The sequence below is a fragment of the Phascolarctos cinereus genome, unplaced genomic scaffold (genome assembly GCF_003287225.1).
Source record: "Phascolarctos cinereus isolate Bilbo 61053 unplaced genomic scaffold, phaCin_HiC Scaffold_2;HRSCAF=192, whole genome shotgun sequence".
NCBI classification, from domain to species: domain Eukaryota; kingdom Metazoa; phylum Chordata; class Mammalia; order Diprotodontia; family Phascolarctidae; genus Phascolarctos; species Phascolarctos cinereus.
In genome coordinates this window covers 403,433,641-403,454,855 of record NW_027555625.1, presented here as the reverse complement: position 1 = coordinate 403,454,855, position 21,215 = coordinate 403,433,641, and the positions used below count along the sequence as shown (strand labels likewise).

Below are 21,215 nucleotides of genomic sequence, written 5' to 3'. Positions count from 1 at the left end.
ATCAAAAACTCTGACATAAGGTCTCATTATTTCCTCTGTCCCTCTACCTCACCCCTCCAAATCCTCACTGAGACCTCCAATCCCTCCTCCTCTTCAGCATTTTCTCAGGCCATTGGCCTTGTTCTAGCTTCACTTTCCTCCCACTGTTTGTAGAATCATGGGGTCACAGATTTAGAGCTGTAAGGGACATTAGAGGTCATCAGGTCCAACCCCCTGATGCATGAACTGAAGTATGGAAAGATTAAATAACTCGTCTAGGATGACATAACTAGTAAGCGTCTGAGGTGGGATTTGAACCCAGCTCTTCCTGACTCCCAGTCCTGTGCCCTATCTACTACCCCATGCTAACTCTCAAGTCAACAGTTTCCTCTGCTCTTGAGCCATTCCCCCAGTGTTCCTGTCACTGCTCATTTCCTGACCCACCTCAACCCTAGAGTACTCCCATTAACCACATTCTCCATTCCCTCTCGTGGTCTGCCGATGAGAGCCGGAGAAAGTCACACAGCCACGCCGACGAGGCACCTGATAAATTCAAGTGAACCAGCTTCAGCCAGGCCCTCACAGCAGCAAAGCAGCCCTTGGGTCCTGCCGTACTGACTCCCTGCCTCGCTCCCCGCAGAAGCTCTTCTAAGCCTGCTCTTGCCTTCTCCAGCCTCCCGCTTTTCCCCTGCCTGCTCTCTCAGATGAGGACCTCCCCTCTTTCCTGAGAAAATGGAGGCAATTCAACAGAACCCCTCTTGTCTCTGATTCTCTTCATCTCAGAAGCCCTCGATAATCCCCAGTCTCTTCTCCTTTCCTCCAGTCTCTACCAATGAGATGATCCTTGTCCTTGCCACCTGCATAGGCTCCACACACACACTTCATCCTATTCCCTCCTGCCCGCTCCAGCAAACTGCGACCTTAATCGTCTTTTTTTCCTTTTGAATCTTCAACCTCTCTCTGTTAGAGGCAGCTAGGTGGTGTAGTAGAGACCTCCCTGGACCTAGAGTCAGGAAGACCTGAGTTCGAATCCGACCTCAGACACTTTCTAGCTGTGTGAGCTGAAGCAAATCACTTGACCTATTTGCCCAAATTTCCTCATATATAAAGTGGGCATAATTGTACCTTCTTAGCAAAGTTGGTGTGAGGTACAAATGAGTTAATATTTATAAAAAGTATTTTGCAAAGCTTCAAATGCTAGCTATTTTTATCTATTGATCCTTTCCTTACCGCCTCCAAACATGCCCTCCAAGTCTGTCTGATCCTTAAAAAACCTTAACTAAAATCTCTTGGCTCCTGTTTTCAGCCAAATTCCCAGAAAAAAAAAAGCAATCTACAATCACAGCCTCTACTTCTCTCAAACACTTCTCAACCCCTTGGAATAATCTAGCTTTTATCCTCATCACTCAACGGAGAGTGATCTCTCCCAAATGACTAATTATCTCTTAATTGCCAAATCTGATGTTCTTTTCTCAGTTCTCATGCTTCTCACCTTATCTGCTACATGTAAGTAAGCTGGCTACTGTCTCTTCCTAGGTACTTTCTCCTCTGTGTGATACTTCCCTTCGCCTGGTTCTCTTCCCTTCACTCTATAGCCACCCCTGCTCCATCTCCTTTGCTGGTTCATCATCCATATCATGCTCCTTAACTGTGGCCATTCTGTCTAAGGCCCTCTTATTTCCTCCCTCTCTCTCTCTCTCTCTCCCTCCCCCTCTCCCTCTCTCCCTCTCTCTTTCTCCCTCTCCCTTTCTCTCTCTCTCTCTCTCTCTCTCTCTCTCTCTTCTCCTCTCTCTCTCTCTCTCTCTCTCTCTCTCTCTCTCTCTCTCTCCCTCCCTCCCCTGTCTCCTCCCCTGTCTCCCTCCCCCTCTCCCTCTTTCCCTCTCCCTCTCTTTCTCTCTTCTCCCTCTCTTCCCCCCTTCCCCATTCCCATAACCTCATAGGCTCCAATGACTTTATCATCTCTATACTTAAGACTCAGATGTGTATATCTGGCCCCAGTCTTCCCCACAAACTTCAGTTTCACTATGTCACTTACCTATGGAACATTTAAACTGGATATTTCTCAAATTCAGATATGAGACATCTCCAATTCAACATGTGCAGAAACAACTCTTCCAATCATCCCTGTTTCTGTCAAAGGCACCCCTGTCCTTCCGGTCATCCAGATTCATTTCCTCAGTGTTATACTAGACTCCACTGAGTTGTCATTTTTATCTCCACAACGTCTTACATCTGATCCATTCTGTCTATTCGCACAGCGCCATCTTAGTTAGGCCCCTCTACAGCTCTTACCTAGATATTGCAGCAGCCTTCTGATTGGTTTCCCTACCTCATCTCTCCCCACTCAAGTTCATCTTGCACACTGCTGCTAAATTTTCCTTATGTGAAGATCTGACCATGTTACTCCCCTACCTAATGTACTCCATTAGCTCCCTGTTGCCTCTAGAATCTATAATTCCATTTGGCTTTGAAATCCCCTCACACCATGACCCTAACCTATCTTTGCAACGTGATTGTATATTATTCCCCGTCTCATGCTCTACAACCAGCCACATTGGCTTTGTCTCCATTCTTCTCATGTCACTCCAAGTACAATCTCTGTCTCTGCCTTTACATGAACATCCTCATGGCTAGAATGCCCTCCCTCCCATTTCTATCTCACAGGATCCCTCTCTTCCTTCAAGACTAGTCTCCAAAGCCCCTCCTCCATGTAGAAGGTGGTCCCTCCAACTGCTAGCAGCCTCTCTCCCACACCACCTTGCATTTAACTACTTTGCATTTATTTTAATTCATTCTCTTTATATTTATTCTGCATGTGTGCATATATGTGTGTATCTATATGTGCATTAATTTGTTTTTGTTGTTCATCTCATTTGAATGTAAACTCTTTGTAAGTAGGGCTTGTTTTATTCTTTATTACTTGTTTCCCCAGCACCTAGTAGGGTAGCTAGGTGGTATAGTGGATAGAGTGCTGGACCTAGAGTCAGGAAGACCCAGTTCAAATCCAGCCTCAGATACTTACTAGCTGTGTGACCTTGGGCAAGTCACTTAACCCTATTTGCCTCACTTTTCTCATCTATAAAATGAGCTGGAGAAATAAATTGCAAATTACTTTAGCATCATTGCCAAGAAAACCCCAAAGGAATCACAGAGTCAGATGTGACTGAAACAACAGAACAACAATAAATACTTGTTGATTAATTGCTATTGATTAATAAGTATACTTTCTAACATGGGTCCAGTGATTGACTATATGTCTATTGTCTGAGGCGCAGCTAGCTAAAGTCAGAGAGGTCCATCGTCAATTGACTCCAAGGTGGTTATTTTTCAGCTATGGCCACTCAAAGACAATCTGGTAAGAAAAAGAGGAAATGTGATACACAGGGAATACTCACATGACAGAGTTACAGCTCCTAGAAACACTGAAATATAAATGCTAAGTGCTGTCAGAGTTTGGAGAAGAAGACAATCTCAAAGGGCTGGAAGAGTCAGGACAAGCTCTGGAGGGTTTTAACAGGTAGAGGAAAGGTGAGAGTAGGGCCCAATATTCCAGCTCAGGAGACAAGTATGAGCTAAAGCTTATGTCAGAAATGGTCTCCTCTTTTTTCCCTTGGGGAATTCCTATCCATACTTCACATACCACCTACTTCCCTGATGCCTAGGACCTGACTTAACACTTTACATTATAATCTTCTGACACCTTAATGTGATGTATAATTATATATATATTTGTTCTATCTCCCTTTTGACTGCAAGCTTCATGAGGGCAGAGATTGTGTGTTATCTAAACTTTGTTTCTATTCTAATGCCTAAGACATACAGTAGAAAACAAATACTTATGGAATTAATGAATGCAGTTACTTAAATTTCTGGTTTAAATAGTGACCTCTCTGTAGGAGTTTACACCGCTGACCACCTCCTTCTTGGGGACACTTTGTCCTCCTTAGATTTTCAAGATATCATTCTCTTTTGGTTACGCTCCTACCTGTCTAGCCATTACTTCTCATTCTTCCATAGTGGGTCATCATCTGTGTCCCACCCACTAATGTTGGGGGTCCGCCTGGTTCTGTCTTTGGCCTTCTCTTTTCTCTCAATAAGCCCTTGGTGATTCCATCAGCCCCCGTGGTTCAGTTACCATCTCTATGCAGATGACTCCCGAATCTACATATTCAGTCTATCTCTCTCCTACGCCCCAACCCCTTGTCACCACTAGCCTATTGAACATTTCAAACTAGGTGTCCCAGAGGCCTCTCAGCCTCGATCTGTCCAAACTAGAGCTCTTTTATCTCTTACCCAAATCCATCCTTCTTCCTAGTACACCGCAGCTTTCCAGATGCTTAGCCTGGCGACCTGAATCATCCGCAGCTCTTGACCCTTCCTCGCCCTCCCTATACGATCAGTTGCTGAATCTTGTTGGCTCTGTCCTGACAACGAGTGTCTTTCTGGCATCTCCCATCTCTTCATCCACGTGGCCTCTTGCCATGCATAGGCCTTCGCGATCTCTCCCCCGGACTGCCACAGCCTCCTGACTGGTTTTCCTGTCTCCGTCGCTCTCCTTCCTGCTCCATGTCTCTTCCACCCAGCTGCCAAATTGCTATTGCCCCAGCCTCTATCTGACCACGTCACACCCCTGCTCAAGAAGCTCCAGTGGCTCCCTGTTGCCTCTAGGATAAGATTCAGATTCCCTTGCTTGTCGTTTGAAGGCTCTCCCAGTTTGCTTCAGCCTCCATTTCTAGGCTCATTGTTCATTACGCCCTTTCACATACTCTGTGCTCAGCCTAGCTGTCCTAGGATGTGATGTTGCCTCTCCCACTGCTTTGCCTTTGTGTGGGTTAGGCCCTGTGCCCGGGAAGCTCATCCCCATCCTCCTTTCTCTCTGCCTCTCAGAGGTTCAGTCCCTCCAAGGCTCCATTCCAGTCCCGTTTGCTAAAAGAGGCCTCTTCTGAGGCCCCAGGTCGTAGTGCACTTCCCCACTGAAATTACTTTCTGTCTACTTATAGGTTGTCCCCCCACCCACCCCCACACCCCCACTCCCACCCCGGTAGCCAGAAGCTCCTTGAGGGCAGAGACTGGGGTGTTTCAGTCTCAGTGTCCTTAGCACCTAGCACAATGCCTGGCACCTGGAGGAGGCTTACCACTACGAGCTTATTGTATTGAGTGGACTGACACCACTGACCAGCAGGGCGTGGCCTGTTTTCTAGGTGCGAGTGTCTGCCTGGCTATAGCGGGAAGCTCTGTGAGACCGATGATGATGACTGTGTGGCCCACAAGTGCCGTCACGGGGCCCAGTGTGTGGACGCGGTCAATGGCTACACGTGCATCTGCCCCCAGGGCTTCAGGTATGTGTGGAGGAGTGTACTGTGGGGAGGGAGAAGATCAGGCCCAGACTGGAAGGGGCAGTGAGGCTTATTAATGACCAAAGGAAAAAATCCTCCTGAAGAAAATGCAGTGACTCTGGGGGCTATTACCGTAACACCTTGTGTTCCTATGCTGTGCTTATTCAAAAAGGATCCTCACAACAACTCTGTGAGGAAGGCAGGGCAGAGCTTGTTAGCCCTATTTTGTAGCTATGTAGACGAGGCAGGGCACATGCTGGGCTTGACGTCAGAACAGCCTGAGCGCAGATCCCACGCCTGCTGCCACTTACTAGCTGTGCACCCTGAGCAGACTGGGTCCCCTGTGTTGGTGCCTCAGGCAACTGTCTGGGACCTTCCTGAAAAGTCAGAAAGAGGTTGTGCCTGCAGTGACGGAGGCAGTTCCACATACTGATGGAAATCCCAGAGCCTTCATTTATCCATGTATTTTACAGCTGGTGAAAATGTTTTGACCAAGCGCATAGCAAAGAGATATTAAAGCTAGGACTGGAACCCCTATTTTCTGACTATTAAGCCTGGGTCACATGGTACCATATAGTGGTACTGTCTGGGAGTCTAATAAGGACAAAGACAGGATGACATACCCAAGTTTCTCACTAAAATGCAAGCTCGCTGAGGGTAGGGACTGTCTTGTTTATTGCACATATATACATATATATATATATATATATATATATATATATATATATATATATATATATATATATATATATATATATCTCCAGAACTTAGCACAGTGTCTGGAACATAGTAGCTACTTAATCAATGTTTGCTGATAGATTGGCAGAAGCCATTCTCCCAGTCCCATGAGTGAGAGTCCATATTTCCATGCTTCCTTTCTATCCAATGACCACAAGTATGTCTGTCTGTCTCTGGGACAAAGGAAGTAATAAATGGGAAGGGTAACAATTAGGAAAGCTCAGACCTTAGAGATGGAGCAAGGGTCGGGGCAGTTCACTTTGGGAAGAAGCAGAAGTTGAGGAAAGAAGAGGGGCTCACACAGCACTTAGCAGAGGGTTAGAGAAGACTAGGAATGGCAGCATCTGAGTGGGATGCAGAGATATGCAAATGTGCATATAAATTAGTATCATCCAAGAATTGAAGAAGAGTAGAGCTGGAAGAAGGGTCACTAGAGATCATCTAGTCCAACCCCTTCATCTTCAGAAGGAGAAACTCAGGCCCAGAAGGTAAAGTGATTTGCCTAAGATCACATAGCTGGGCAGAACAAGGAGAAGAAGGAACTAGGTGACCCACAGTGGATAGAGTCAGAAGAACTTGAGTTCAAATCCAACCTCAGACATTTACTAGCTGTGTGACCCTAGGCACATCACTTTTTGAGGCAATCAGCCCCCCCCAAAAAAAAAGCAGGGAGAAGAAGCCAAGTGTGCCAACTTCCTATTCAGAGGTATTTCTTTTCCACATGGGGTTTCTGGTTGTTGTTTGGTCTAACTTTGTAATTTTGGGTGGCGTAAAGACATTTCTACTGCAGATCAGTAACTTAAAGTCTTAAAAATTTCCTAGGGCCCTTAGAGGTAAAGCAACTTGCCTAAAATCACACAGCCAGAATGTGTCAGAGTCAGGACCTGGAACCAGGGCTTCCTCCCTCCAAGGTCAATTCTCTGTAGCCGACACCCCACTGTCTGTCGCTTCACCATCTTTAAAGCCAAGCTCTGGGGTCACTGGGCAGAGCTTCCTGACCTCAAGCTCCTTCCTCCCCCGCAGCGGTCTATTCTGTGAGCACCCACCACCCATGGTGCTGCTGCAGACCAGTCCCTGTGACCAGTACGAGTGCCAGAACGGGGCCCAGTGCATCGTGGTGCAGCAGGAACCCACCTGCCGCTGCCTCGCCGGCTTTGCAGGGCGGAGGTGTGAGAAGCTCATCACCGTCAACTTTGTGGGCAAGGACTCCTACGTGGAGCTGGCCTCTGCCAAGATCCGACCCCAGGCCAACATCTCCCTGCAGGTAGGTACATACCCTGGAACTTCTGCCCCTTCCACTCAGCCTCACCCCATCAACGCTGAGCCTTGAGGGGAAATCGGACCTTTCTACAAGTGCTTGTCAAGTACGTGCCTGCCTGCCTCATGCCAGGCCCTGAGGATACAAAGGACAAAAATGTCATTCCTTGCCCTCAAGGAATTTACATTCTCTTGGGAGAGATAGCATGTAGTTGATTCAAGGTAGATTGAAAGCAACAATATGGGAGAGGGAGCCCACTAACCACAGAAAAAAGGTCTTACGGAGGAGGGGACGAATGACATGAGCCTAGAAGAAAAGTCAGGATTCTAAGAGACAGAGGTGAGAAGGAGTTCATTCCACAAGTGGGAGAATGTCTGAGTAAAGATGCAGAGATGGGGGAGGGCTGGGGTAGTGGAATGTCCTCAGGCAAGTGTCCTCAGCTTTGCTGGAACACAGAGTGTATGAAGGAGAACACTATACAGTAAATCTGCAGGAAGCCTGAAGCTAGATTGTAAGGGCTTTCAATGTGAAACTGAGGCATGGATATTTTATCCTAGAGGCAGTAGGAAGCCCCTGGAGCTTCATGACCTAGGCAAACACAAAATATCAGGGAGCCAAGACCCAGCAGGGCAAGAACCCCAACTTACTGCTAGTCTGTCTGGCTAGATCCTCAGGGACTCAGCTCTGCCAATCCTCAGTGCCCCCTTTCCCTCAAAGTGCCACCAGGGAGCCACCGTTTCATATACAACCCTCTTCTTGAATTCTGCTGTATCTGTGAAAACATTCCTTCTTTGTTGCTTAAGTGAAGAATCAAAAATAAAGAGTCATCAGGGACAAGCTAGTCAGAGAGGCACAGGGAAGATTCTCAAGTGAAATACTTCTTAACACTGGAAACGACTGGTAATCCTCCTCTGCTGATTCAAGACTTCTTCTACAACCAAATTGCTTCTTGTCGGCCAAGGATAGTTAGGGCCCAGCGGTGCATGTTAGAGAGAGATTATGAGGAACGTGGCTGGACTGACCAGCCTCGTGACAGAACACAATGTGTTTTTCACAGGCAGGGAATGGGTGTGAGACCCCAACCAAAACATAGTTCATGCTACAATGGAGGTGGAGGAATTTGGGGTCTGAGCTGCTGCTTTAAAACCAGAAACCTGCTCTGAAAACACCTCTGGCTAGACTGGCCACTTCCCTGGCTAGGAAAGGGGTCAGGGCTCTTTTCTGAAAGAATCAGAGCACTGGAAGGAGTCAGGAAAGGAGATGGGAGAGGGAGGGGGGATGAGGATGGGCATGGGGATAAAGAAGGGGATGGGGGTGAAAATACGGATAAGAATAAGGAAGGGGATGGGAATGAAGATAGGGATGGGAATGGGCTTAAGGATGGGGCTAAGGAGGGAATGGGGATGAGGATAGGGATAGGGATGGGGATGAGGAGGGGGATGGGGATGAGGATAAGGATGGCATGGGAGGAGTGGCAGCCAACTCAGACTAGAAAAGAGAAAGTTTGTCTTGTCAGCCTTGAGTTTGAATACAATTTAGCAATTAAGATTTGTTGGGGCAAGGGGAGAGACGGACATGGCTCAGTGGAAAGATTGCTGGATTTGGCATCAGGATTTTAAATTTGAATCCAAGCTTTGCTATTTGCTACCAGTATGACCTTGTGGAAGTCACTTAACCTTTCTTGGCCTTGGTATCCCCATACATAAAATGAGGGCATTGGGCTAGATGCTCTCTGAGGAGCCTTCCAGCTCTCAATCCATGGTTCTATTCCTCTGTGGCATGTTCAGAGGGTCTCAGCATAGCTCACATCCTTTGGGGATGGGTCTCCTCCTTGATACTCTCTTCTGTCTCATTTTCAAGACACTGATCCCTCTGATTCTCCTACCTGCCTGATAGTTCCTTTTTGACGTCCTTTGCTAGCTCTTCGTCCAGGGTGAGGTCTCTAACTGTAGGTGTCCCCCAGGCTCCGTCCTGGGTCCTCTTCTTTTACCCCTCAATATAGATGACTCTTAGCTCTATTCATCCTTTCCCTTTGAATCTCCAACTGCCTATTGGACATCTCGAACTGGATGTCCTGAAGACATCTTCATCTCAACACTATGTCCAAAACCGAACTCATTATCTACCCCCAACACCCAGCCCTTCTTTCTCCTTAACTTTCCTATCACTGTGGCAGGCACCGGTATTCTCCCAGTCACCCTGGCATGCAACCTAGTTGTTATTCTCTGCTCTTCACTGTCTCTTGCCCCCACTGCTCATTTTCAATCCGTTTCTAAGTCCTGCCAATTCTGCCTATGTAACATCTCTTGTATATGCTCCCATCTTTCCTTTAACATTGCCACCACCCTGATGCAGACCATTATCACCTTACACCAGGACTATTGAAATAGCCTGCTGGCTGGTCTATCAAAGCACAGATGTGACGTGTCATTCCCCCCCCTTCAATAAATTTCAGTGGCTCGCTATTACCTCCAGGATCAAAAGATCTTCTGTTTGCCTTTCAAAGCCCATCACAGCCTAGCCCTTACTCACCTTTCTAGTCTTCTTACATCTTTCTTCCCTCTTTATCTTGCTGTTTCTCACACATACAACATACCATATCCCAACTGCATTTGCACTGGCTCTCCGCCGTGCTTGGAATGCTCTCCTTTCTCAGATCTACCCTTCTGGCTTATTGCAAATCTCAGTTAAAATCCCACCTTCTGCAAGAAGCCTTTCCTGGAAGAGTCCCCTTTAATTGCCAGTGCTTTCCTCCCGAGGTTATCTCCAAGTTATTTCGTATAAATCTTGCTTGGACATCATTGTTTGCATGCTGTCTCCCCTGTTGGATTGTCATCTCCTTGAGGACAGGAACTGTTTTTTCTTTCTTAGTGTCCCCAGGGCTGAGCACAATGCCTGGCATGTGGTAGGCACTTAATCATTCGTATTGCCTTGACCTGATTTGACCCTGGTTTCCTTGACTCACCAAGTGCTCTTCCCACTGTATCCTGGGCCTCTCAAGTTAAGGATCCTCTAACTAACTCGGGTTAAAATTACCTCTTTGACTCTCTCCTCTGAAGTCTGTGAAATGCTCATTCCACTTCTCTATTTGGCCCTTGACCATTACGGTCTGCAGTCATGCCCGTCTCTCTCCCTTAGCCTTCAGGCTCTCCAATGGCAGATACCATGCCTTTTTTTTTCACTTTTGCATCTCGGCCACCATCTAGCACCAGACTTTTTTCTTAGTAAGCGTTTATTTTTTAAAAAACATTAGTTCTGGGGGCAGCTAGGTGGTGCATTGGCTCTGACCTTGGAGTAAAGAGGACCTGAGTTCAAATACAGCCTCAGACACTTGACACTTACTAGCTGTGTCACTTAACCCCAATTGCCTCACCAGAAAGAAAAAAAGAAAAAAAAATTAGTTCTGTTGGAACAGAGTAGGGCTCCCCCTACATCCACCCAAAATGACCCAGGTACATACCCTAAAGGGCAGAGGGCTGGGCGAAGGATTATACACTCTGTGAATCGAAATAGTACCAGTTTCTCCCCAGGTCCATTCCTTAGTGCTGGCTACCTTTCCTGGAAATCTGATTGAAGGCCAGGAGGCTTGAAGAGAGAACATGAAATAATGGAAAGTATGATAGATTTGGAGTCAGAGGGTCTGGGTTCAAATTCTGTTACTACCTGTGTAACCCTGTGTAACATTGAACTTAACCTCTCTGGACCTGTTTCCTCATCTGAAAAATAAGGGGGTTGAAATCAGGGACCTGTAAGTTCTAAGCTTCCTCACAGTTCTGTGTCCATGATCATTGTAATCATAATCATAATCATAATCATAATCAAATTTGTTGAACATCTTACTCTGTACTGTACTAGATACTAGGGAAAAGCCAACTCCAGTTGAGACCTCTTGCCTGCCTTCAGGATGATGTGTAGTTAACTAACAAGGCCAGGTGCCCACTGACTAGTATAGACTGTGAGTGCTGTGGGTCATCAAAGAAGAGAGGGATCACTGGGCTCTGAGCATCAGGATGTCCCTGCCCTCGGGGTCCTCAATGAGTTAACAAGCTTTTTCCCTTCTTGATGCCCCCTTACAGGTGGCCACCGACAAGGACAACGGCATCCTTCTCTACAAAGGAGACAACGACCCCTTGGCACTGGAGCTCTACCAGGGGCATGTGAGGCTGGTCTATGACAGCCTGAGCTCTCCCCCCACCACAGTGTACAGGTGGGTGCAGCCTTCCTACGCAGCCGCTTCCAGGCAACAGCACCCAGGGTAGACTGTGAATGTGGCTGTCCTCACTGTACCTCTGACCTTCCCAGGGAGCCAGAGGGGGAAAGGAGATGGAGGAGGAAAAAGAGGGAAAGGAGGAAGAGACTCTCCTTGAAAGATGACACCTCATTACCATAAGATTAATGGCCAGCTGGCTACCTTTGCTCTGAGTGATCTGTTCAGGTGGGGGAAGAGGCTGCTTAATGAGCTGCCCTTTTCAAAATGTCACCCTAATCTTTTATTAGTTTAAAGAAGAAAGCAGGATGGGATTAGCATGAAACTCGATGGGAAGAGATTAGAGGGAATAAGGGGCCAAGGCTGCTCAAGAAAACCTGGGAGTGAATTTTAAACACTAGCATGTTGCTCAAGGACGGTCTTGCCGCCCGCCTTCCCCCTTTGAAAGGAGGAGAGCAGCATGTGTGTGGAGGGTGAGGAGGTCAAAGGGGAAGCTTAGCACCGTCTGTGGGTCCCTTGGCCTTTGGACAATCGCCATGAGATCATCCTGGGCCTGGGAACTATGGCTCATATAATAATACCACTCTTAAAGGAAGGGGTAGAAGAGGAACCCATATGCTTTTGCAGAAGGAATGGTTATGGTGATTTGTGGGATTAATACAGTATTTTTGAAAGAAAAGGAAAGAAAGAAATACCTCTTCTTGTGTGGCATTTAATACACATCTTTGAGTAGAATTAAAGCAGGGTGGGTGTCCTGTTGCCAGGATCTACCTGCCAATCCAGGGCTCTTTCCATTTGCTTTTATTGCTGGTTTTCTCCTATGTTATGATTTCAGTCCTCTAAGCACGGGACTCATGTCACTCAGGAGAAGCTTCCCAGGAATTCTCAACAGGACAATGCCTTTGCTTCTGTCTCATCCAGACATTTACTAGCTGTGTGACCCTGGGCACATGATGTGTAAATTGGATTCAAGGCAACAAACGTTTGTTAGGCACCTACTATGGCCCAGGCACCGTGCCAAGCCCTTGGGGTTCACCAAAAAGCAAAAACGGTCCCTGCCCTCGAGGTGCTTGCAGTCTTACTAATAGTGGAGCTCTCAGGTTCCTTCCAGCTCTAATTCTGTGATCTCACGAATACACCGTTAGTCCGGGCTGCCCCATCTATGGCCCTGGTCACTTGTGTTGTCCCCAGCTCTCCATAACAAGCCCATTAAACGGGTTTCAGGGAACAGCACTGTCTGGGAAGGGGAAAGAAGGAAGGAGTGCCAAACATGGTGAGGACGTGATGTGAAAGCATGGGTCTAAAGGGAGCAAGTGGCGTGTGAGGAGGAATGCTATACCCCCTAAAAAGACCCAGCACGAGCAGAAGGAGCCACCCATGGTGGTGTGCCCAGTGGTAACCAAGCACTCTGGACTAGTATTAGCAAACTTCCCCCACTGAGATGGGTCCTCCCAGCCAGTCGCTCTCTGTAAATGCGAAGAGCATAAAATACAAAAATAAAAAAATAAAATAAGCCCACCTTCAGAATGCATTTTAGAAGCTTCAAGAAATGCTAATGGAGGCTTTATCCCAAGTTTCCAACAGAGAAGTCTGGTTTCTCCTGGTTTGCTCACCAGCTTCTCTCTGCTCATTCTTTCCCAGAACTCATCAGGGTGATGGGGAATGTCATGCTCCTACTCCACTTCCCTGACACTAATCCCACCCTCTCTACCATCCGCACCTCAGAGTCTGCCCTGGGCCACCAGAGGACTTTAGGGGTGAGGGCTATTACAATTCATTGACTTCCCTAGCCTGTTTACCAGTATCGTTTGTGGCGCTGCAGGCCCACTCACCCAGCATATATGGCAGCCAGTGCCAGAGAAAGATGAGCTTCTGCTGGTTTGACGTCACGAAATCAGAATCTCAGAAGCAGAAAGGGACTTCAGAGGTCATATAGGTGATTTAGGTCAGTCTCCTGCAAGAAATAGAGTCCATGCTACTGCACCCCCAGCAGGTGGCTTTCGTCTAGCTTTGGCCCTCCAGTGAGGTAGGACCCCTCCCTCTCCCTCCCAGCCAGCCTGTCCTACCTTGGGAAAGCTGGTTGTTAGCAGGTTTTGCTTTAGAGTGAATCTAAACCACCACCCCCCCATTGTTCCCGATTCAGTCCTGGGGAACCAGACAGAACGAACCGAGCCCTTCCCTGGGGCAGCCTTTCAGGTACCTCCGAGCCACCCCTGTTATGTTCCTCCTGAGTCCTCTTCTCTCGAAGCTGAACTGCCCCACTTTCCTCAGTGCTCACATGGCATAGACAATGCCCTTCACTTTCCTTCTGCAGTGGTTGTCCTGCTCTGGACATCCTCAAGACTGTCAGGGTCTTTGCTGAAGTGTAGCGCTCAGAAACAGTGGAAAGGGCACTGGCTCTGAAATCAGGGGACCTGGGTTCAAATCCTACCTCCTACTTATTACCTGGGTGACCCCTGAGCAAGTCACTTGACCTCCTTCAGCTTCAGTCCTCTCAAATATACAAAGATGGGGTTGACTAAATGGCCTCTGTGGTCCATTTTGGCTTTAGATCTATAATCCCATAAGAACCTAGCAAAATAGATTCTATTGGTCTATGGTCTAACCAGGGCAGGGTGGAAGAGGGTATATGGTTGCCTAATCCTTTCACCTTAAGTTTTTTGGCTGCCATGTTACGTTATTGACTTCTCTGACCTTATAATCCTTTAAAACCCCAAGATCTTTTTCAGACTAACTGCTCTCTGATCAGGCCTCCCCATCCTGTGATTGTAGAGCAGGTTTTTCAACCCCAATGTAAGAAATGTTATTCGTATTAAATTTCAATCAGTCAACAAGTAGTTCTTAAGTACCTGATATGGACCAGGAACTAACTATGCCTACACTGCAGAAAAAGAAAGAGATGCCATCTAGTGTATTAGCCATCCCTCCTAGCTTTGTGTCATAAGCAAATCTGATAAGGATAGAGATTATGCCTTTATCCAGGTCATTGAATAAAGGACATTAAATAGCACAGGGCCAAGCCCAGATCCCTGGGGTGCTTCACTGAATACCTCCTTTCAAGCTAACATCTAACTCTCTGAATCCAACCACTCCACCAGTTCCAAGTCCACATAGCTATACCATTGTCTGTATCCCATATCTGTCCGTCTTTTCCACAAGAATAGCATCAGAGACTTTATTATCAACAGTCTAAGATACTTCTCACAGGCCGCACAACAGTTCAGGCAGTAAAGCACCAAGCATTTATCGATTTCTTACTACATGCCAGGACCTGTCCTAAGTGCTAGGAATACAAACACAAGCAAAAAGAAAGAGAATCTTTGCCGCCAGGGAGCTTACATTCTAACGGGGGAAGACAACACGTAAAAGAGAGCTGAAAAGGGAGGGAGGGCCGCATCCATGATGGGACGAGGTAGCAAAGACCTAAAAGTCTGAAACACAGCTGAAAATGAATGAAGCAGGGTTGGCTTAAGACAGGACCCAAAATGGAGGCCCCTGGAAGGAACTTGCCAATGGGAGAAGTGGTTTAGCAAGGCAGAGGCATGTACTAGAGTGAATAGTCAGCTGACTCATAGTGTCAAAATTTAAGGAAGTCCAGTGAGGTAAGGGTGAACCTAATTTCACTGGTGAAAGAGTTCCAGGTTAACAAAAGACCTGTGTGTATATCTTCATCTCACCGTATGAACTTAGGGAAGTCACATACCCAGTGTATACCTCAGTTCCCTTAACTGTAAAATGGAAATAATACTTGCCTACCTACCTCCCAAGTTTTGGAAGAGGTTCAAGAGAGGAAATAATTATGCGCTTTGAAAAGCTGAGAGCATAATGCAAATGTAAAGGATTAACGTTGGCTAGAAAGAAATGAACCTTCCTTCTCCTGACTCTGGGGCAATGATGACCGTTTTCCGTTTGCCAACCAGGTACTGCCATGTTTGAGGCAAGTCCTTCAGAAGTTTGACCCCAGAAAGGCTCAGCCTTCCACTTATTTGAGCTAATGACTAGTTTCTGTATTTTGGGGTCAGAAATTGCTTAGAGCAGCCACCAGTGCCTCTTCCTGAAGCATGGCCCCCCCTTCTCTAGCTAGACTCCTTTAAGACAATTCCCCCTGAGTGGTTTTAGAGGTCACACCAACTACAGCCCTCGCCTGCAAAGAGGCTGAAACAGACCTGAGAGCACGTTTGTCTGCCTGGGGAGACACTAGAGAGAGCCCTGAATTCAGAGTTCTGAGTGACCTTAAGGATCTGGATTCACACCCCACTTCAAATCCTTAAAACCTCTGTGCCTTTGGGCCTCAGTTTCTTCATCTGTGAAGTGAGATTTGGGGCCAGATGCTCTCAGTGGGGCCCTTTGAGCTCTAAATTCCCCAATCCTGTAAATGCTTTCTCTACCACTTAGCTTTCAGAGTGAGGGAGTACCTGCTTTTGTGTCTCTTCGGGGAGCCTCTCGGTTCATTTCACTCAGGAACATACAGTGGGAGGCAGAGGCTTGGCCACACAGGAGATTTCTGCCTAGGGGTGGTGTAGTCCCTGTTATTTCTAGCTAAGGACTTAAATGAACCATTTTATTACTGATACTCCAAGTCCTCAACCCTTCCTCTGCGGGGCTTTCTGAGGAGGACAACCCCACTGGATTCACCATTAGTCACAAGCTGCTTTGCAAATCTATTGCTAGTGCTTTCATACTGCTGCTGCTGCGGGGGTGAATCTGAAGTCAATGATGGAGAGGGCGTCTCAGGGCTACGTTAGTGGCCTCCCTGCCTCCAAGCCTCACTTGGCAAAGGACTGCAGGGAGGAGGAGGGAGCAGAGAACTGTGTGTGGTCTGTGTAAGGAAAAAAATGGAAATGTGAAGGCTATGAATGGAAGCCATGAGCAGAAAGAAATCAGGGGCATACCCCAGGTGTGATGCATTCCCAAGGACCGCTGTGTTTGTAGAGGCCAGTCCCTGACATGTAACAAGCGTTTCATGAATGCATGTTGACTTGACTTGACTTCACTTACTCTGCTTCAGCCTAACAAGCTGAATGACCTGAAACAAATCATTTTTCTACTCTGGGGCCTTGGTTTTCTTGTCTGTAAAATGAGGGTGTTGCACAGAATGAACTCTTTCCAGTTCTGAGGTTCATTTTGTTCAGTGAAGTATTTCTAGGGGTGATCAGGTGCCCCTGCTGGACTGGGGTACCCAATAAAGAGACTGCCTTGAAAGAGACCAGAAGTCATCTTTTCTCATTCCTTATAGCCCCAAAAGGAGGCGTATCCTGGCTCAGTTGCCAATTCTCTTTGGCACAGTCCTCAGACCCCAGGACACATGAGGACCAGGCAAGAATCAATGGTCACGTATGTTCTTTAGCAAAGGGCCAGAGCGTGTGTTCTTCCCACAGGGCCAAAGTGTGTGTGCCCAGCCCCAGGGGAGGTGCCCCCCAGGCCAGCTGATCTGGGGATTCTCCCCATCACCTGTTAGATGAAGAACAACCATAGAGAAAGTTGTGTGGAGGAAACAAGATGAGAAGAGGGTATGGCTGGATTGCCAGCATCCTGCTTACCTCGGACCATAGCAGGCTAGCTGGCTAGCACCCCAGCCATTTTAAGAGTTGAGGAAACGACTTCAGAGACCATATGACTTTGTCTCTCCTGTGCCCAAGACCAGCCCTGGAAATTAATGAAGACCATGGTGAAGACTGAATGCTGCAGTCTGGATGGTTTGTCAGCATTAAGTAGTGAACTGTCCTCCTCCCTAGGATTCCTACAGAACCGCCACTGCCTGCAGAAAGCTGAGCCCAACCTACCGGGACCAGACTGAGGCTAGCTCACCCCAAGGCTGGGGCCTTCCCCACGCAGGCCCCTAAGCTGCTCTGGGCAGTTTCCAGGTTCGTTTCAGGGTTAGAGCCTCTTCCCTTAATCTTCTCACCCCACCTCACCCCCTTGTTCTCACTGGGCAGGCACCCTAGGACCTGCTGAGAACAGCAAGACCCCACCCTGCCACCAACATTACCTTTAAGAGAGATGGACTTGGGACCGGAAGGCAGTCTGCTCATGTTCGCTAGTAATCCTCCTGAGGACAGCGTGGAATAGTACAAAGAGTCAGAAGGTGGATGTTCAAATCCTCCCTTTGATGCTTACTGCTTATATGACCTCGGGCAATTCACTCAGCCTCGCTGGGTCTGAGTGTCCTCATCTGTGAAAGGAGAGTGTTGGACTACATGGTCTCTGAGGTCCCTCCCACTTCTCAATGGATGGTCTTATGTAGGATAGACCGATTTCACACTCGGGGGCCTCTTTGAACCTGCTAGGCTGCGTCATTCAGTGGTGGTGAGGGGCCAGGACAGGGGACCTGGGATAAAGAAGAGGGAGACGTGCCCCCGCCGCTGCTCTGCTCACCTCATCTGCTCCCCAAGCTAGGAGGCGGCTAGCTTTATTCTTGACCTTCCCAGAAAATGTCCTTTCTCAGATCTTCTGAAACAAGGCGTGGAAGTCCATGTCCAGATGGGGTGAAAGGAGCTGGTCATGGTCCTGATGATGCTGTGTTTTCACCATTAACATCGAGCTCCCAATCAAGTTTGTAGGCAGTGGTATTAATTAACTTTACCTTAGACAGCAAAGTCCTCCTTCTTAGTGAATCTCTATTACCACCTAGTGGTAGGAACTTAGAGTACCCAGAGCCAGAGCTCACACAGAAGGGAAAGGGAACTGTGGGCCTGCCCCAGCCCCCCTCCCCTGACCATCATCAGCCACCCACACTTAATGAATAATAAATCCAGAACTACAGCATCAAAGAATCATGAAATCTTGGCATCCTGATGTCTCCACATTGTATTGAAGGTTCTGTAGATCTCATTTGCTCAAATTTCCTATCCAGTGCAACAATACCGTATACATTGTCAAGCCTACAGCACCCTAACAGGTGGTTATGCAGTCCCCACTTGAATATTTAAGGTAATGAGGTTCTCACTACCTCACCAAAGGGCGCCTAGTTCATACTTGTTGCTAGGCTGGCCCTCATTGTAGATGGAATAGATATCGTTTGTACGCTCTAAAAATCTCCCTCTGCCCCCAAACATCTACCCCATTGAACTAAGATGGTATCCAGAATTCCCAGTGTGAAATCACTTCTTTCAGATAAGGCGTTGCCTGTGGAAAACTCCTATTCACATGTTACCTAGAAATAAACCAGGCACCTTTATCACCTGTTACCACACATTTGTGATGATCTGTCATCAGAGAGCAGAACCAGGCCAAATGGCTGCTCAGTGTTTTCATGTTAAGAATGCCTGCCTGCCCCTCTCCCCCATCCTCAGTGCCTGGCAGCCCCTATGTCTTTACCGTAATGCATTGGAGGGAAGGAAGGTAGCATGCTGCAGAAGGAAGCTCTGGGTTTGAAACCTACATCGACCCCATGCTGCCTGTGTGGCTTCATTTAGGCAAGTCATTTCACTCATCTAGACCTTGACATCCTCATTTGTAAAATGAGGGGGTCTGAAGAGATGATGCTTGCCTCAGGTCCTTATAGCTTCAAATCTATGATCTAGAAGTCAGAAATCTTGAATTCAATTCCCTTCTATAACATTTGCAAACTGTATGTGCTTAGATAAGTGGTTTAACCTCTATGAGCCTCAGTTACTCATTTATAAAATGGGGACACTGACTCCCTTGGCTCCCTCACAGAGCTGTTGTATCAAATGCATGAAAGCATCATTTATTTGTCAAGCATTTAGTCACTATATGTATGGTGGGAGCCCCAAAGATGCATATGATTTCATCTCTGGCCAACTTACCATACTGTAAGGACCTGACTGTGATGAGGTTTAGGGGTGCTGGAACCCCAAGATCGTGACGTGGGCCCTGCCTGAATGAATTCAACCCAAATCTTCCCGTCAGAGAAAAAGTTTATTAGAGATAAACTATATAGGCCAGACTCTTAAGGAGTCTGAACGTTAGTAACATCCTGCAGGGAGGAGCAGGCATGAGAGAGTCTCAGTGTTTGAATGGGAGCAGGGTGGATCTTATAGACACTAAAGTAACTTTGGGTGGCCAGAGGAGGGGGCTGGGAAAAGGGTCTGAGAGATTGAATAGACAATGGGAATAGATAATGAAGGGAACTGGAAAGAAGAAGTTTGAAAGTCATCTGCATAAGATCAAAAGGTGGGGCTAGGGCTTTCAGAGGGAGATAAGGGGAGGTGATAAGGTTTGAGACCAGAGAAAAGTTTAAGGGCTTTCTGGGGCCCATAGACAAAAGGGAGCCAAACTCTTTCTGGAGCAAAGGGCAAAGGTCTGGGCTTGGGCCCATACCCCATCCAGTGTGGAGAAGGGAAAGCATCTCCCATGGAGAGGAGACCACCTGTCCAGGGCTCCCATACCCAGTAGATGTGAGGCTAAGGATCCCCTGAGGTGACCTGGGGGTAAAGAGGGAGGGAGCTGGGAGGACGCAGCAGGGGAAGAACAGATTACACACAGGGACTCTGGAGGGGGGGTAGGAAGGGGCAGCGGCTCTCCCTCCTTCATCTGCCAAGCCACTGGCTCCAAGCAAGAGGCATCTGCCAAAACTGCAGTGCCCTGGGTCTCAGGAAAGAAGCAGGGAGGGGGAGAGGATGCTATAAAATGTGTCTTGGAACTAGAATTGGAGAAGTGTTTCGTTTTTAATGTGTGTCTATCTCCATATGTACTATTATGAGTGTCTGTTACCCAGAGAATCTTGAGATTATAAATTTAGAAGGACTCTAATCTCCTCGGACACAGCCCTGACTCTATGGTTATCCAGCCTCTGCTCAGACATCTAAAGTGATGAGGAACTCACTACCTCCTAAAGCAGCCTGTGCCACTCTGTCTTTCTATGACGGTATCTTTTTGTGACTGTGTGCAGTATATGTATGTGTGTGCATCTCTGTGTGTGTATGCATCAAAAACAACTTTGCTGAGTATTTGTATACGTGTTAGGCAGAGGAAAGAGTGTTTATGGGTGTATGTGAATGTTCACATAAATATTTAAGATAAGGGATAAATGGTCATCCCCCTCTTCCAACGCACCTCCAACATTTTCCCAGGACCTTGCCACCTTCTCTCAGTCATATTTTCCTGCTCCTCTGTATTACTCAGACTCTTCTTAACAATAAATAATAGCAGATTTGAAGATTTGCGGATCCTCTTTCATCGAAGAACTTTCTTAGTGAGAATTAAGTAATGACTTGCTGGAGAAGTCTTAGTCTGAATTAGGTAAGGCTGGTCACAAGTGTTTGGGGTCATAAGACCCATCTTAAAGCATCCACTACCTCTGAGGGGTATCCCCTCAGCTATTCCCAAGTCCATTCCATTCAATTCGGTATGTGTTTGTTAAGGCCTTCTGTGTGGAAAAGTTTTTACCATATTCCTCTCTTAAGAAAGGTCAGGATAATGAATTGGAATAGCTCTTTCCATTTGTCCCCAAGCCTATTCTCCAATCATCTAACTGCAGGGATTTAGAAATGGGACTCATACCTTGGGAAAGGCAAGGCAGCAAACATTTATTAAGCATTTACTTTGTTCCAGGCACTACGACAGTGCTGAGGATACTAATCCAAGCAAAAAGAAAGACAGGGCCTGCTTTTAAGGAGCTCAAAAGACAACACATGAAAGAGAGCTGGTGAAGAGGTGTTCCAAGGGTCTCCCCTGCAGAGGAGGATGGTTATTCCAGGGTGAGAAGACAGTGGAGTCATGGTGGAATTTCTAG

The 21,215-nt window shown here is 47.2% G+C and overlaps 1 protein-coding gene across 1 annotated transcript in view; it reads left to right on the top strand.

The window, feature by feature from the left end:
* The window catches only part of SLIT3 (slit guidance ligand 3), a 784,753-nt gene that overhangs the window by 748,167 nt on the left and 15,371 nt on the right, over positions 1–21,215 (top strand). Inside the window, 3 exon segments of the mRNA XM_020992330.2 lie at positions 5,181–5,318; positions 7,077–7,317; positions 11,388–11,518. Of these exon segments, the coding sequence (XP_020847989.1) occupies positions 5,181–5,318; positions 7,077–7,317; positions 11,388–11,518 (510 nt within the window).